Source organism: Meleagris gallopavo, chromosome 4 (assembly GCF_000146605.3).
Source record: "Meleagris gallopavo isolate NT-WF06-2002-E0010 breed Aviagen turkey brand Nicholas breeding stock chromosome 4, Turkey_5.1, whole genome shotgun sequence".
Classification (NCBI taxonomy): Eukaryota; Metazoa; Chordata; class Aves; order Galliformes; family Phasianidae; genus Meleagris; species Meleagris gallopavo.
Genome location: NC_015014.2, coordinates 31,084,466 through 31,097,728, shown reverse-complemented (window position 1 = coordinate 31,097,728; position 13,263 = coordinate 31,084,466). Strand labels below are relative to the sequence as shown.

The 13,263-nt window shown below is 40.6% G+C and overlaps 1 protein-coding gene across 8 annotated transcripts in view; it reads left to right on the top strand.

Moving 5' to 3' along the window:
* The window catches only part of LOC100548849 (transmembrane protease serine 11E-like), a 42,997-nt gene extending 37,130 nt beyond the window's left edge, over nucleotides 1-5,867 (top strand). For 7 of the 8 annotated variants that reach the window (XM_019614711.2, XM_019614709.2, XM_019614712.2 and 4 more), the window contains 4 exons: nucleotides 717-897; nucleotides 1,134-1,399; nucleotides 2,196-2,338; nucleotides 2,759-5,867. In XM_019614711.2, the coding sequence (XP_019470256.1) occupies nucleotides 717-897; nucleotides 1,134-1,399; nucleotides 2,196-2,338; nucleotides 2,759-2,920 (752 nt within the window). In that variant the 3' untranslated portion in view covers nucleotides 2,921-5,867. The remainder of the gene's footprint in view (nucleotides 1-716; nucleotides 898-1,133; nucleotides 1,400-2,195; nucleotides 2,339-2,758) is intronic. The other variant, XM_031553077.1, reaches the window with a different exon arrangement.
* Nucleotides 5,868-13,263: the final 7,396 nt, after the last annotated feature.

Sequence of the window (13,263 nt, the reverse complement as noted above, 5' to 3'; positions counted from 1 at the left end):
TTCTTTTTTTTTTTCTTTTTGGACTTTTGCTTTGCAGTGTTTACAGATAGGCATTCCAATTTGATGGTGGTGGGCTTTAGTTTTGGCTATGGAAAGTAGATGAGTTGCTCTCAGTGAGCTTTGCACGAGGACTGCAGCTGTTGAGAGCTGAAAATCTTTTTGGATGAGAGACTGTTACCCAATAAAACTTGCAAGACTGAAAAATCAGGGCATTAAAATGTTGTCCAAGTTGTGTCTTCCAAACATTCCGTACATGTAGTACTAAGGAAAGTCCTAGCTTTCTCTGAAAATGATCATGCCAGATCTTTTTTTTTTTTTTTCTACAAGACAATCTGCTGTCTGCAAAGCCCTTGTTTAGAACTTTGCTTCGTTGTATATGCATCCATTCCTGCTTCTGCCCTAAGCTGGTAAGCCGTTCTCTCTACAGGTACAGCCTTCCATTGCCATGGAAGTTCGCTACTTTGTGTATCTGACAACTAGTAATGTTTTCTACCAATCTTCATTTACATCATATTATCCTGAGACCCTTGTGACCACAGCACCTAATTTCTCTGCTCTTGAAGGCACTGCTTTAGGTGGAGGCTGTTTCTTGGCAGGTTTGCCCTGTTGTGCCTGTGCCAGCAGCTATATGGGCCTGCCCAATAGGCAGACCCTGAATTTCCTCAGTCAGCTAACGTAGCTGCCTTTGTTCTGTTTGGTTTGTTTGTTTTTGGCAGTCTGTGGAATACGAAAGGAGGCATTCTCCTTCTCAGGAGTGGAAAGAATAACCGATGGACAACGTGCACGGGATGGAGAATGGCCATGGCAAGCTAGTATTCAGCTTGATGGGACGCATTACTGTGGTGCATCAGTGATCAGCAATACGTGGCTAGTGACTGCAGCCCATTGCTTTAAAGCGTAAGTTATCAGCACCTTTCTGATCTTGTAAATCCTACAACTTATGGGTGCTTTGATAAATCTACTATGACTTTTCATGAACCACTAATACCTTTATCTGCTAGAAGACAATGAAGTTTGGCTCTTCTCTATTCTGTAGACCAAGCTGACCATGTTGTATTTTTCTTAAGCAGAAAGCTGTGTTTCTATGGAAATCTTTTTTGTGTGTTTGTGACGTAATTGCCAATGTTTTTCAGAGGAAGAGAACCTCGGAGATGGACTGCTAGTTTTGGAATTCTGTTGAGGCCTCCAAAACAGAGAAAATATGTCCGAAGAATTATCATTCATGAAAAATACAATGGCCTTGTCCCTGATCATGAGTATGATATAGCTCTTGTGGAACTTGCCTCCTCTATTGAGTTCACAAGTGATGTGCACAGTGTCTGTCTTCCTGAAGCGTCTTACATATTACGAGATAATACTTCCTGTTTTGTCACAGGCTGGGGAGCTTTGAGGAATGATGGTAAGTGTCTCTTTACTCCCTGTGGAGGCTTCCTTGCCCCTCAGACATGTCTAAGAAGACTGTTGTTGATTTTACGATTTTTGATTTATTTTGCACTGGTGGACTTAGTTTGCTGGAGTTGTTTTTGAATATAGAAAAAACTCCTGCAGGATAGCTTTATAGGATCAAGAGCAGCTTTTTTGTTGCTGCATGCATTGAAGTGTCAAATGCATTCTGTTCTCCATTCTCACTGGCCTAGTCTTCTGACCTGAGCTAAGACAAACCTTTCAGTTATGTCTGTCACAGATCTATCATAGATTTTTGTCAGTTAACCTCTCTTTGATCCTAATTCAGGCTTCAGTTCATCAAATAGCTCAAATGAGCTTCATTCAAGTTGGTCAATGTCACTGAGATTAGAGATGAGACTAATTGTGTTAGTAAGAGAGCTATTTGAGCTATAAGCTGTATTTCATGATGGACTCTTGAGATGTACAATAATGGTCTAAAGTTGCTTTGCAGTTAATCAAATGGGTCTTTCTGTTGGCATCAAAAATACACAATAAAGCCAATGTTTGAATTGAATGTTCAAATGTACAAAAATCCCTTTGACTGTTATGTTAAAGACCATGTACTGAGAGTGAAAGATGGGGAAAAGTTGTGTTTGGGATGAGCGGGTGAAAGACTTCAGGCAAAAATAACTTTGTTTAGACATTCTTCAGGCAATGGCAGGAAGGCTGTAGGAAAGCCTGGCTACTCCTAGTCCTCGCAAGTCTTAGATTGTGTACTCTGCAAAGTCTAATACCACTTTTTCTTCTAGGCCCTAGTGTTAATCAGCTTCGACAAGCAGAAGTAAAAATTATTAGCACTGCAGTTTGTAATAGACCACAAGTGTATGCTGGAGTGATAACACCGGGAATGTTGTGTGCTGGATACTTAGAGGGACGAGTGGATGCTTGCCAGGTAAGTCTCATCTTAAGAAAGAAGAAATAGGTGGGATGGAAAGTGACTTTTCCTAGAAATAAGAAATAATTAAGATTCTTCCATGGTATCTTTTGTTTATGGGGTTCAAGATCTTCAGAGATGTAAATTAAGAGCTTCATTGCTTCTAGGTTGTGATCTGCACTTAGGTGTTTATTGTTTTTTTTTTTCTATAGCATACTCTTAAGAGAATGCAGATGTAATGGTCTAGAATAGGAGAGACTGTATTAGATACAGGCTGTCAGCCTCTGTCCTCTCAGTAAACCACGCAGAGGTAAACTTATAGCTGTGATCTAGAGAAAAGTCTCTGTCTGTTGTAACATAACAGTATGATGCTCCCTGCATTAATGAAGTGAATGTTGTTTGCTTTTTGTTCCTGTCTGCTGACATTTTTCTCCTTAGGGTGACTCTGGTGGGCCACTGGTGAAGGCAAACTCCAGAGGAATCTGGTATCTCGTGGGAATAGTGAGCTGGGGTGATGAATGTGGCAAGGCAGATAAACCAGGAGTGTACACGCGAGTGACTTCTTATCGAGACTGGATCGCTTCCAAAACAGGCATCTGAAACCTGCGGTTGTCTTGTGGGCTGTGTGAAGGGCTATTCCTCAAACGCATTCTGCTCTGCGGTTACCCTCTAAACAGCTGCTGCCTTGGCACATGATGATGTATCAAGTGCTGGCAAGCTTGGAGTAGTCTAGGACTTGAAATTGGTTTGGCTTACATCCAGAAAGGAATGAACTCAATCGTGACACAGCAGTTTGTTCAGGAAGTATTCTGTCAAAGGGACAAAGACTTTGGTTTCTGTGCAGCATAGAGATCCTCTTCTCTGTGTCCAAATCTTCTGGCTGCTACTTTGTGGGCCGAGCATGAGCTCACAAATCCGTTTACCAGGATCTAAAAGCGGTTGTAACTAAAATGTGACCCATCCATTTGCTATGTGCTTCTAAGGCCCTGCCTGTCTCTAGACCAGCTACCATTGAGCCCCTGACTCTAAGACTGCTGCACTTCTGTATTCTTCTCGAGCTTTTTTCCTGCATTGTTCCATGGAGCATATGCTAATAACAAACAGAAGATGGCTTAGAGGAATTTCATTTCCTAGTATCATGTCATACAATTACCTAAGTGAACTCAGAAGTATTTTGTGTTGTGTTGTCCTGAGAAGTGATCGCTGAGAAAAGCCAGCTTCTATCCACCGCCTTTGAATGTGTCCACTTCCTGCTGCTTATGAACAGCCCCTACCACAGCATTTGCCATGAAAGCAATTTCTGGACTTGAGATAAAGTAGTACTTTGCGTTCACACTAGTCTATTGTTGTACGTAAATATCTGACTGAATGAAATTCCATTTTAAAACTTTCCAGATTGTATTGTTTTTAATAAAAGTCCTAAGCTCTTTTGTGCAGGTTTGTAACAACCTCAGTATGAACACTGCCAAAAACCATCTCCAAAACCTGCTTATTCTCATGAATGTTGTTCTCAAGTATTATCAATATAGAAAAGTTTATGTGTATCTCTTCAGTTATGTTTAAAAAAAAAAAAAAAGTTGTGGAAATATCTATCTACATGTCTACTTCAGAACAAAGAATGAGCCATAAGTCAAAGTAAAGATGTTTTTTCTGTCAGGAATTAATGCCTGAGTTTTATTGATAGACCACAGATAATCCATCTGTTCTCACAGACTTCATAGTCTCTCTACCTTCATTTTCAGGAGCTGATGTTTCTCAAACTTTCTATACCCTAGAAGTGGAACGTGCCTACTCTTGATGAAGATGCCTTCCTTAATGCATCTGCAGAGTATTTCCAATGTTTTATTCTGATTGCTAATATGGTCAACAGTGAGTGATCTTAATTGCTAGATACAGGAGTTACTCATTTGCTTCTGATGGTCAGTGAAGGAAATATTAGCCACACTGCCAACAACCAAAGCTGATCCAGTGTGGCAGACAAGCCAGGCCAGAAAAGACAAGCAAAGAAGCATCTTCGTAGTTAAAAGTTTTTGGCATCTTCATAATTAAAAGATCTGGGGATAGAAGGCCCACACTAATTATACTCTTAGAATTAAAGTGTTGTCCAAATTCAGTACAGGTCAGTTAACATCATCAGTGTTAATACTAGGGATCTTTGCAGCTTGCTGTAAGCCCTGCCCAACAGAGCTGCAAGCCATCAAGTTTATGGAATTACTTTATTACACATCCTGTGATTTAGGTGCCTGCAAGCACAGTGAACCATGGTTTGTCTTTACTGGAGATGTGGGGTGTTTGGACTCTCAAAAAAGATTTGCATGAAGGACAAGGGTCTGAGGCTGTTCTGTGCTTGTGTGTATTGTGAAGACTCAGCATTTAAAATGTCTTCTTATGGAGGCTTTTTGTATGGAATGCTGTATGATCCAAAAATAAAACTTGGTGGCCTAAGTTTTAGGTGGGGAATAAGAAGTATCAAAGTGGTTCCATAGGTTTGAGACAGAGAAATCTCATTTTGGTGCTTTAAGCAGAACTTGAATTATATTGCCTTTATATTATGCATGACACATATAAGATTTTTTTTTAATTTTTTTTTTAATTTTTTTTTTTTTTGCTGGTAACTATACCCAGACAATGAGTCACCTTGAAGAAAAGCATTATTACAAGACTTCAGGACTTTTCTGTTCCCAAAGCACTTCAGATTTGGGTTTTTAAAGGACAAATTTCATTGTAATTCAGGAACATAATATTTTTAGACCTGCAAATCTCAGCTATTTCACTGTTTTCAAAAAAACAGGTAAGTAGATGTCCAAAGGATTTCTTTTGAATTTTTGAACTTTCTAGTTGTGCTTGAACAAAATGAGGAAGTGTTAAGCATTTTTTCTCTGTGCAGAGGGCTTTTTTGAGTGTAATCCTTCCAAGTAGTGCACACAAAGCTGAAAAAGTGAACTTTCTGGTTTTGAGAATGCAGCTGGAGAGATCTAGTACACGATTCACCTTAATGCTGAGTGACAATGCAGGGTAGCCAAGGAGGAAAAGACACCTACACAGTGTGTGTTCTAGGAGTCTTTTTTTGGATTCCACTTTTCATCATAGCAGCTGGAATACGTTTTCCTGTCTGGTTTCTCCTAGAAGCAGTGTGATTTGTTTGCTCTTGACTATACGAAGCAGTATAAATGAAAATGCAATAAAGTCACTTCAAAGAATGCCCCTCATCCACAGGATGATGCAGATGGACCTGATGGATCCGAATTCCTTTTGTATGGCAAAACCACAATGATGTCAGCATTGTTGAGCTTTTCCTGAGAGCAACTGTGGAAACCTGAAATAATGTAGGCAGCAAAAATTTTGTTTACTTTAGGTCATCTAGCAGATACATATTTTTTTCTTATCTGGAGTTCTTAAATCTTGTAATTTCATAAAAATTTATCTGTTTTCCACTATGTTTTTGTTTGGAATTATCATCAAGGTGGAATGAGATGCATCTAACTATGTAATCAGGCATGGCACACAGGAACATAACTTACGTGTTAATTTAATAAAAACAGTTAAAAATGTCTTCTCTCCCATGTATTTGTTAATTTCCTGTGTCATGGCAAACAACTGTGAGCTAGGGACTGATTTGTGTTCCAGCATTGCAGTGAGTCTGTACCATGTACTTATGTACTGGCGTTTATGTGGTCCTTGACCACCGGTCTTCATTGATGTGTTTGGGAAGTGTTGCTGTGCTCATTTGTAAGGGCTTAACCCACCTGCCCTAAAGTTAGTTTAGTTTAGTATGCATTCAGGCAAAAGCAAGGTCATGTGTCAGCCACTAGAGGGTGAATCGTCTTGTCTAAGAGCCTTAATCTCTTAGCTACTCGTGTTGCTCTGTTTCAGCTCAGCGGAGGGAATCAGGAGTGCAGGGTACCGTGTCAGTGCTGCCTTGATGATGCAGAGATGCTCCATGATTGTCTTGCACAGTTTGAGAAGACTACAGATGTTCAGTTTTTAGAATAGCATCTGCAGCACTGGGTGAGTTTTGATCTCTTCCTTTCCTTTCCATCCTACATGAGGAAGTTGGCATCAAGTGCTCCCCTTTACATATATACATACAGTATGGATATGAGCAGACGGCCAAGTAGATTTCTCCTGTTTCTCTGCTGGACCAGAGCCAAACCATAGTGCTGTGGAAAAACCGACTGGAAATGCACAATATCGGGTAGCACTGGCATCTTGGGTCTGTTTTCTCAGTTTGTCAGCTTTCCTGCAAAGAGCAGCAGCAATTTTGAGTTAGGCAGAAAGCAGCTGTTTACTTTGATTTCCCCTTTTTGAAAACTGATGATTCTTGTGGATCAAAGATATCGGTTTTATTCTTGTCCTTTTTCCATAAGGATGGGAAACTTGGTACATTCTCAGCTAGAAAAGCAAGCTCTTCATGAGTAAAGCATGCTGAAGTTCATTCATCCTGGTATTTAATATCTAGCAGACAAAAGGAAGATCTTGGATATCAAGATCAAAAGGGTGAAAAGAGTACAGTTGCCTTAGTGCAGTACTGCATGGGATGCAAGGCTGATATGGATGTGAGGCTGGCTGTTCGTTTTGAAGAACAGTAGCCCTTCTGTCATATATCTCTGGGCCAAGTGCACTAAAGCAATAAAGGGAGTCTAAAATCAATAGACAAGCTTCTTAAAGGACATCTTTGTAACTAAGCTGTTTTGTAGTAGTGTGTTTTTTTTTGTTTTTTTAATATCTGAATCACATAATTGTAGATGTTGGAAGGGACCTCTTGATATTGTAGAGTCCAACCTCCCTCCTAAAGTAGACCTCCACCCTACAGTTGGATGCGTGGGTAGATGCCTAGATGGGTCTTGAATATTTCCAAAGAAGGAGACTCCACAACTTATCTGGGCAGCCCATTCCAGTGCTCCAGCACATCCATAAAAAAGTGCTTCCTCGTGTTTGTTTGGAACTTCTCATGTTCCAGTTTTTGCCCATTGCCCCTTGTTTTATTGCTTCTTGCCACTGAAAAGAGTGCTTCCATTGACTTGACTCCCATGCTTTAGATATTTATAAACAGTTATAAGATTTTCTCTCAGCCATCTCCAGGCTGAACAGTCCCAGGTCTCTCAGCCTTTCCTCACAGGGGAGATGCTCCATGTCCCTAATCATCATGGCTTAAGGGAAAACTGCTTTTTTGCTGATTTCTGACAGAGCATGTGTTGTGTATGTGACGCTTTTTAAATGTAAGCGTTTGGTAGATAGCAACAGTACTGTGATTCAAAGATTTATTCAGCTGATGTGGCCCTGTCTGGCACATGTGTGCGGAGTTTCTGCTGAAGGAACAGAAATGAAGAGCTGAATAGGGGAGCAACTCTTGCTGTTTTGTATGTGTGGTGGAACTAGGCTCTTTCTTTAAAATGTATCAGTCAGTATCAGTTTTCTTGGGCTCTTTGATATGTTACTGCTGCAAAGAAAGCCTCTCAGAACTCATCTGGTTAGAAGAGTTAGGCAAATATTACAAATGGCTCCTAATCTGCTTTGCTTTCAAGTTTGCTTTTTACCTGAATGCATTCTTAAATGATACTTCCTTAGAATGTTGTTTGCAAGCCTCTGTTCATTGCTAGTGATTTTTACTCAGATGCAAATTAGCAGTTTCCCTAAAGACAGAAAAGAGACTTGTGAAACTTTTAAATAAAAGTATGATGAGTTTATTTTCTGTAAGCTTGGATAGTTCAAGAAATAATGGATTGTCTCTGATTTACTTGATTACTGGAAAAAGGAGAGAATTCAATAGATAAATCTGAAAGATTGTACTATGCTGCTTGATGGTTATCCCCTCACCTCTTGTGCTTTTAACCTTCTGGTTCTGGGCAGTCAAGTTCTTGAGGAAGGGCATGCCATCAGCTTGGTATATCCAGAACTCTTTTAATCACAGATGGTTCTTCGTAAGTCAAAAGCAATCAGCTGCCTGTGATTGTCACACATCTCTGACCTTCCCTAGACACTCGGGATCACCTTCAGTCTGTAACCTTTGAGTGACCCAGACAGTCTGGCACTCCACACCAGATGACCTGCATACCAAAGGTACCTGTTACTGAGATCATCCTTGCCCAGTGGACAGACCTTCACCCAAATGAGAGACAGGTACTAAGAAACCATCCATCCTGCACTAGAGGATGATAGGAACATAAGAAATACTTTTTTTCACCTCTATAACAGATGGCCGGAAGAGGTTATAGACTCTATCTTTGAAGACATTGATTAAACCAGTTGGACATAATCCTGAGCAACCTGATCTGGCTTGATTTGAGCCAAGGGGCTTGGGTTAGCTCATCTGTAGTACTGTCTCAGACAAGCTGGCTGCTCCTGATGGTTCCAGTGAGAGGTAAGTGCTCTAGCAAACAATCTGCGGACAACTGACACCTGGCCACCTTCACACTGATGGCCAGTACTTTCTTTGGATGCAGTACCCAGGGCTGTTGTCTGCAGCTTATCTGGCACTATTATCACTAATACAGTAACCAATGAAAGTAGTAGAGCATGGAGAGGAAAACAAGCTATCCTGTGCCAAATAGGTATAAAGAGGTTTACCCAAGTGTGAGTTCTCATTTAAAGGCACCAAACCTACAGTACTCCAAACTGGGACCCAAATTTTGCTACAGAGCAGTCCTGTTCGAAAGCATGCTGAGCTTTTCTTCATAGTTATTCAGCCTTTAAAGTCTGACTGGAAGGGCAGTCAGAATTGAAAAGGCCATGAGATGGAGGTCTTGGGCTTGATGCTCATTATGTCCAGCATAGTATGAGAAGCCTCAAACACCTTTACAACATACGATAATACATCAAGTGGCTGTTCACAAGAACCGCACTTCAAGTCTTGCATGCTGCTGCAGAGCAATTTGGGACAGAAAATAACTGTGACAGAAGGAGTTTCAAAAAGGCAAGTTGCAGCTTGGCTTTCAGGAAGCAAGTTAGCCTCCTGAAATATGAAATCGTATCATCATATCATGTCAAAGAATGGCCTGGCCTGAAAAGGACTTCAAAGATCATCTAGTTTCAACTCCTCTGCCACAGACAGGGTCACCAACCACTAGCCCAGGCTGCCCAGAGCTGCATCTAGCCTAGCCTTGAATGCATCCAGGGACTGAGCATCCACAACCTCTCTGGGCAACCTGTTCCAGTGTGTCACCACACTCTGTTTGGAAAAAATTCCTCCTAATATCTAACCTAAACCTCCTCTGTCTTATTTTAAACCCATCCCCTCTTGTCCTATCACTATCAGCCCATGCAAACAGTCACTCCCCCTCCTGTTGATATACTTCTGTCAAGTACTGGAAAGCCATTATGAGGTCTCCCTGGCACCTTCAGATCTAAGCTAGCCATTTTCTAGAAACATAGAGCCGTAAGAAAATCTTGTTTGGGGCATTTTGTCTCCTGCAGAGAAGACATGAAATAGAATGGTTCAGCTGGAAGGGACCTTCCAAGATCTTCTAGTCCAACTGCCTGGCCACTTCAGGGTTAGCCAAAAGTTAAAGTGTATTATTGAGGGCATCATCCAAATGCTTCTTCAATATTGACAGGTATGGGGCATCAGGCTGCATCAGTGGTCCCAGTGAGTCTTTCTGCTGTGTGAAATGATACTGTTCATTTAATTTGTGCAGTACCTGTAAGGTGATAGCGAATTTATTTTTATCTTAATGTACCTCATTTTTTTATTTTTTTTTTTTTAGCCCTGATCCAAGCATATAAAGACCTCGCATTTCTTTGGAGATGCTCTGCATCTTGTCTATGAGCAGAGGATTTGTGCAGTGACTAGACATTGTGGATTCTTAGCCCGATTGCTAAGTAACCCTGGGAACAAAATGTGGGCTGGCCTGTTTCGTTGAACCAAGTAGCAGCTCTGGCTGAGCAGCTGCAGAAGACAGGTACGCATGTGTTACCTTTTTGTCTTGAATGGGGTGACAGGCTATGAATTCTTTCTTAATGATAATGGAAGTGGGGGACTTCTGTTGTCTAAGGGCGTTGCCGGTATTCTGAGCTGGCCTTTCTGGCTGCAATGCAGACGGGTGTAGCAGTTTCTGTTATAGGACAAGGAAAGAGGGACTGTTTGGAAACCAACCAGGGCAGGATCTAGCATACCTGAGAGCTTGAGGCCATTGCTATAACATCTTAGAGCTTCTGCACACTTAGTATCTCAAAGCTGTATAGGCATGTAATAAGATTTGGCCTCAAGTGACTTTTCGTGGCTCAAGATAAAGTACTTGGCTTATCTCCCAGCCCTGACACTTGCTCTAGAGAATCATTCCATCCCTCTAATGGAAATTACATGTTTGTTTTTCTACTTACCAGTTACTAAAAGCCTTGGCTGGGAATTTCAGGGACAACAAAAGGATGGGACAAAATAAGTTGTTTTTATCTGTCAGAACAGGAGAGGAGTATAGCATGTCTCTAGCTGAAGTTAAGAAGTATAAAGAAATTTTGAAAGCCAAATGCAAGATGCCTTTATATTTTCAGGAGGAAAGGGACCTGAAGCTACCACTGAGCTGCTAAGGTGAGCTGATGGAAAATGAGTTGGCATCTCCTAGGGAAGAATTTTAGTGAAGCAAGTCTATTTGTTCTTACCAGGTACTTACAAAAAAACGTAGTAATTTAGGTTGGAAGAGACATTCAAAGGTAATTGTCTAACGCTCTGCTTGAAGCAGGTCTAATTATTTCAAGGTGATCAGTGCCATGTGCTTTAACAGTGTTTTAGTCAGTTCTGTTAAATATTGCTGCCAGGAATATTCACTTCTCACTTTGAAAATGCCTGACAGAGTCTGTGATCTAAAATTCATGGCCCGGGCTGAATAACTGGTAGACAATTATGTAAAATATCTTTGCTTATGAATTCCAAAGATGTTATTGCTTTGGGACTGGCCAATGGCCTTCTCTCAAGGCGTTTTCCATCTCAACAGTCATGCAGCCTATGTGAGTATGCAAACATAAACCAAGACAGCTTATTATTAGCATTCTTAGGCAAGCAGACTGTCTGACTGGCTGGGCTGACTTTGCAGGGTTAAATGAAAGGTATTGTTATTACATCTTTTTGCACTTTCATTCACCAAATCTTGTGCACCCACATTGTCTCATTCCCACCCTATACTTTGATAGCTAGTTTCTCTATTACTTCCCTAGTATCAACCAAAAAGCTACTGCCTGTGTTTGCTGAATAACTCCCTAATACCAAGCACTTTGTAATTTGCTAATTTATTATGAAGAAATTTGTTCCTTAATGATTGTCTTTTCTTGGCCTGTGTCCTGTTGTTCTCGTGGGACAAGTATGTGTAAACAGCTTCTGTGTGTTCTGACATAGGCAAGTGTATTTCTTTATTTTTCAATGTTTTAAAAAAAAAAAGCCATCTATTTTAATTATTAGGCAGATCACAAAGTATTCATTGATCCTAAGGAAACCAAATCATGTTTCTGGAATATCTCTGTTCATGCTCTGGAGTAAAAACAGGAAAGTCTGTCCTTTTGAGGTGAGTTTTAGAAATTAACAGAAGTACATGTATTTGTTGTCCAAGTCCTTTGCTGTAGTTCTGCCTCTTGAAACCCTTGTCAACTTGGTGTTCTTCTAATGAATACTTTCTCCAAGAAATCTCACTGCAAAACCTAAGATCTCGAGTAACTTTTGCCTTCAGCTCTAGCTGTTTGCTAAAATAAAACTCTGCTGAGATTTGTTTTTTACCTGACCCAGGTGGGTGGAGTTGGCCTTTGCTCTTCTGGGAACATCAGGGAAATTTCTGTGTATCGTACGCTGACAATATTTCAAGGCCGTGCTTGGCTTAGGGTACACAGGGCCCATTATTAAATACTAATTGTCCTGGTTGCAACTGAAGCAGAGGCGATTTTCTTCATAGAGTCTGGTACGATGCTATGTTTTGGTTTAGGAGAAAAACAATGTTAACGCACTGATATTTTAGTTGTTGCTGAGCAGCGCTGCACAGAGCCAAAGACGTTTTAGCTTCTTATCCTGCCCTCCCAGCAAGGGATCTCAGGGGGGCACAAAGAGCTGGTAAGGGAACAGAATCAGGACAACTGACCCAGACTGGCCAAAAGGATGTTCCACACCATATGATGTTATGTAAAAAAACTATAATATCGTGAGGAGTTGGCCAGAGGAGCAGCCAGCTTGGGAACTGTCTGGGCATCAGCTGGTGGGTGGTATGCAATTGCATCATGCATTACTTCTTTTGTAAATAAATATATATATATATACACACACATAAAAGTATAATTACTACTATTTCTCTCTTCTCCGTCTTAGTTTTTGTCTGAAACCCTGAGTTCTACTTTTTTTTTTCCTGGTTCTCCTCCTCGTCCCAGTGAGAAAGGGGGTAGTAAGCAAAAGGCTGTGTGATTTCAGTTGCCTGCCAAGTAAAACCACAACATTAATGAAGAAGTTAATGTTACTAACCCAGTAACAGTGCTTCTTTTATCTCTGTTTGCGGACCATTGTGCACAGCCTCAGCTTGACCATTCTGGGAAGAAATAGCTACATGCTTCTTTGGCTTACATCTCAAGCTTAATTAAGCCTTTTATATTTTACAAGGATGTGTTTTGTAAGAATGAAATAAGTTGTGATTGTAAGGTTAAAAAAAAAAAAAAAAAAGCAAAAGGATTTAGACATATTTTGAATAACTTCTGGATTCAATTGGTTGGTAAGGATGGAATGCTGGAGTTCCTGTGGATGTGCATGTGTGTTCTGGGTGGAGCAAGAAGTTCCTTTAACCAAGTACTTTTCTTGTAAGCTTTCTTTGGATTTTATTGCTGTTGAAGAAGAAAATTATGGTACTGGATGGGAAGTAAAAGGGAAGGTCAAGAGGAGAACATCAGTACTTGAGACAGCTAACTCTGTATTTAGTCACTGAAGCCTTACGTAAGGTAGGTAACTGCAGCAGTGTTTTTTTCTACAGGGAGCCAAGAAGTCA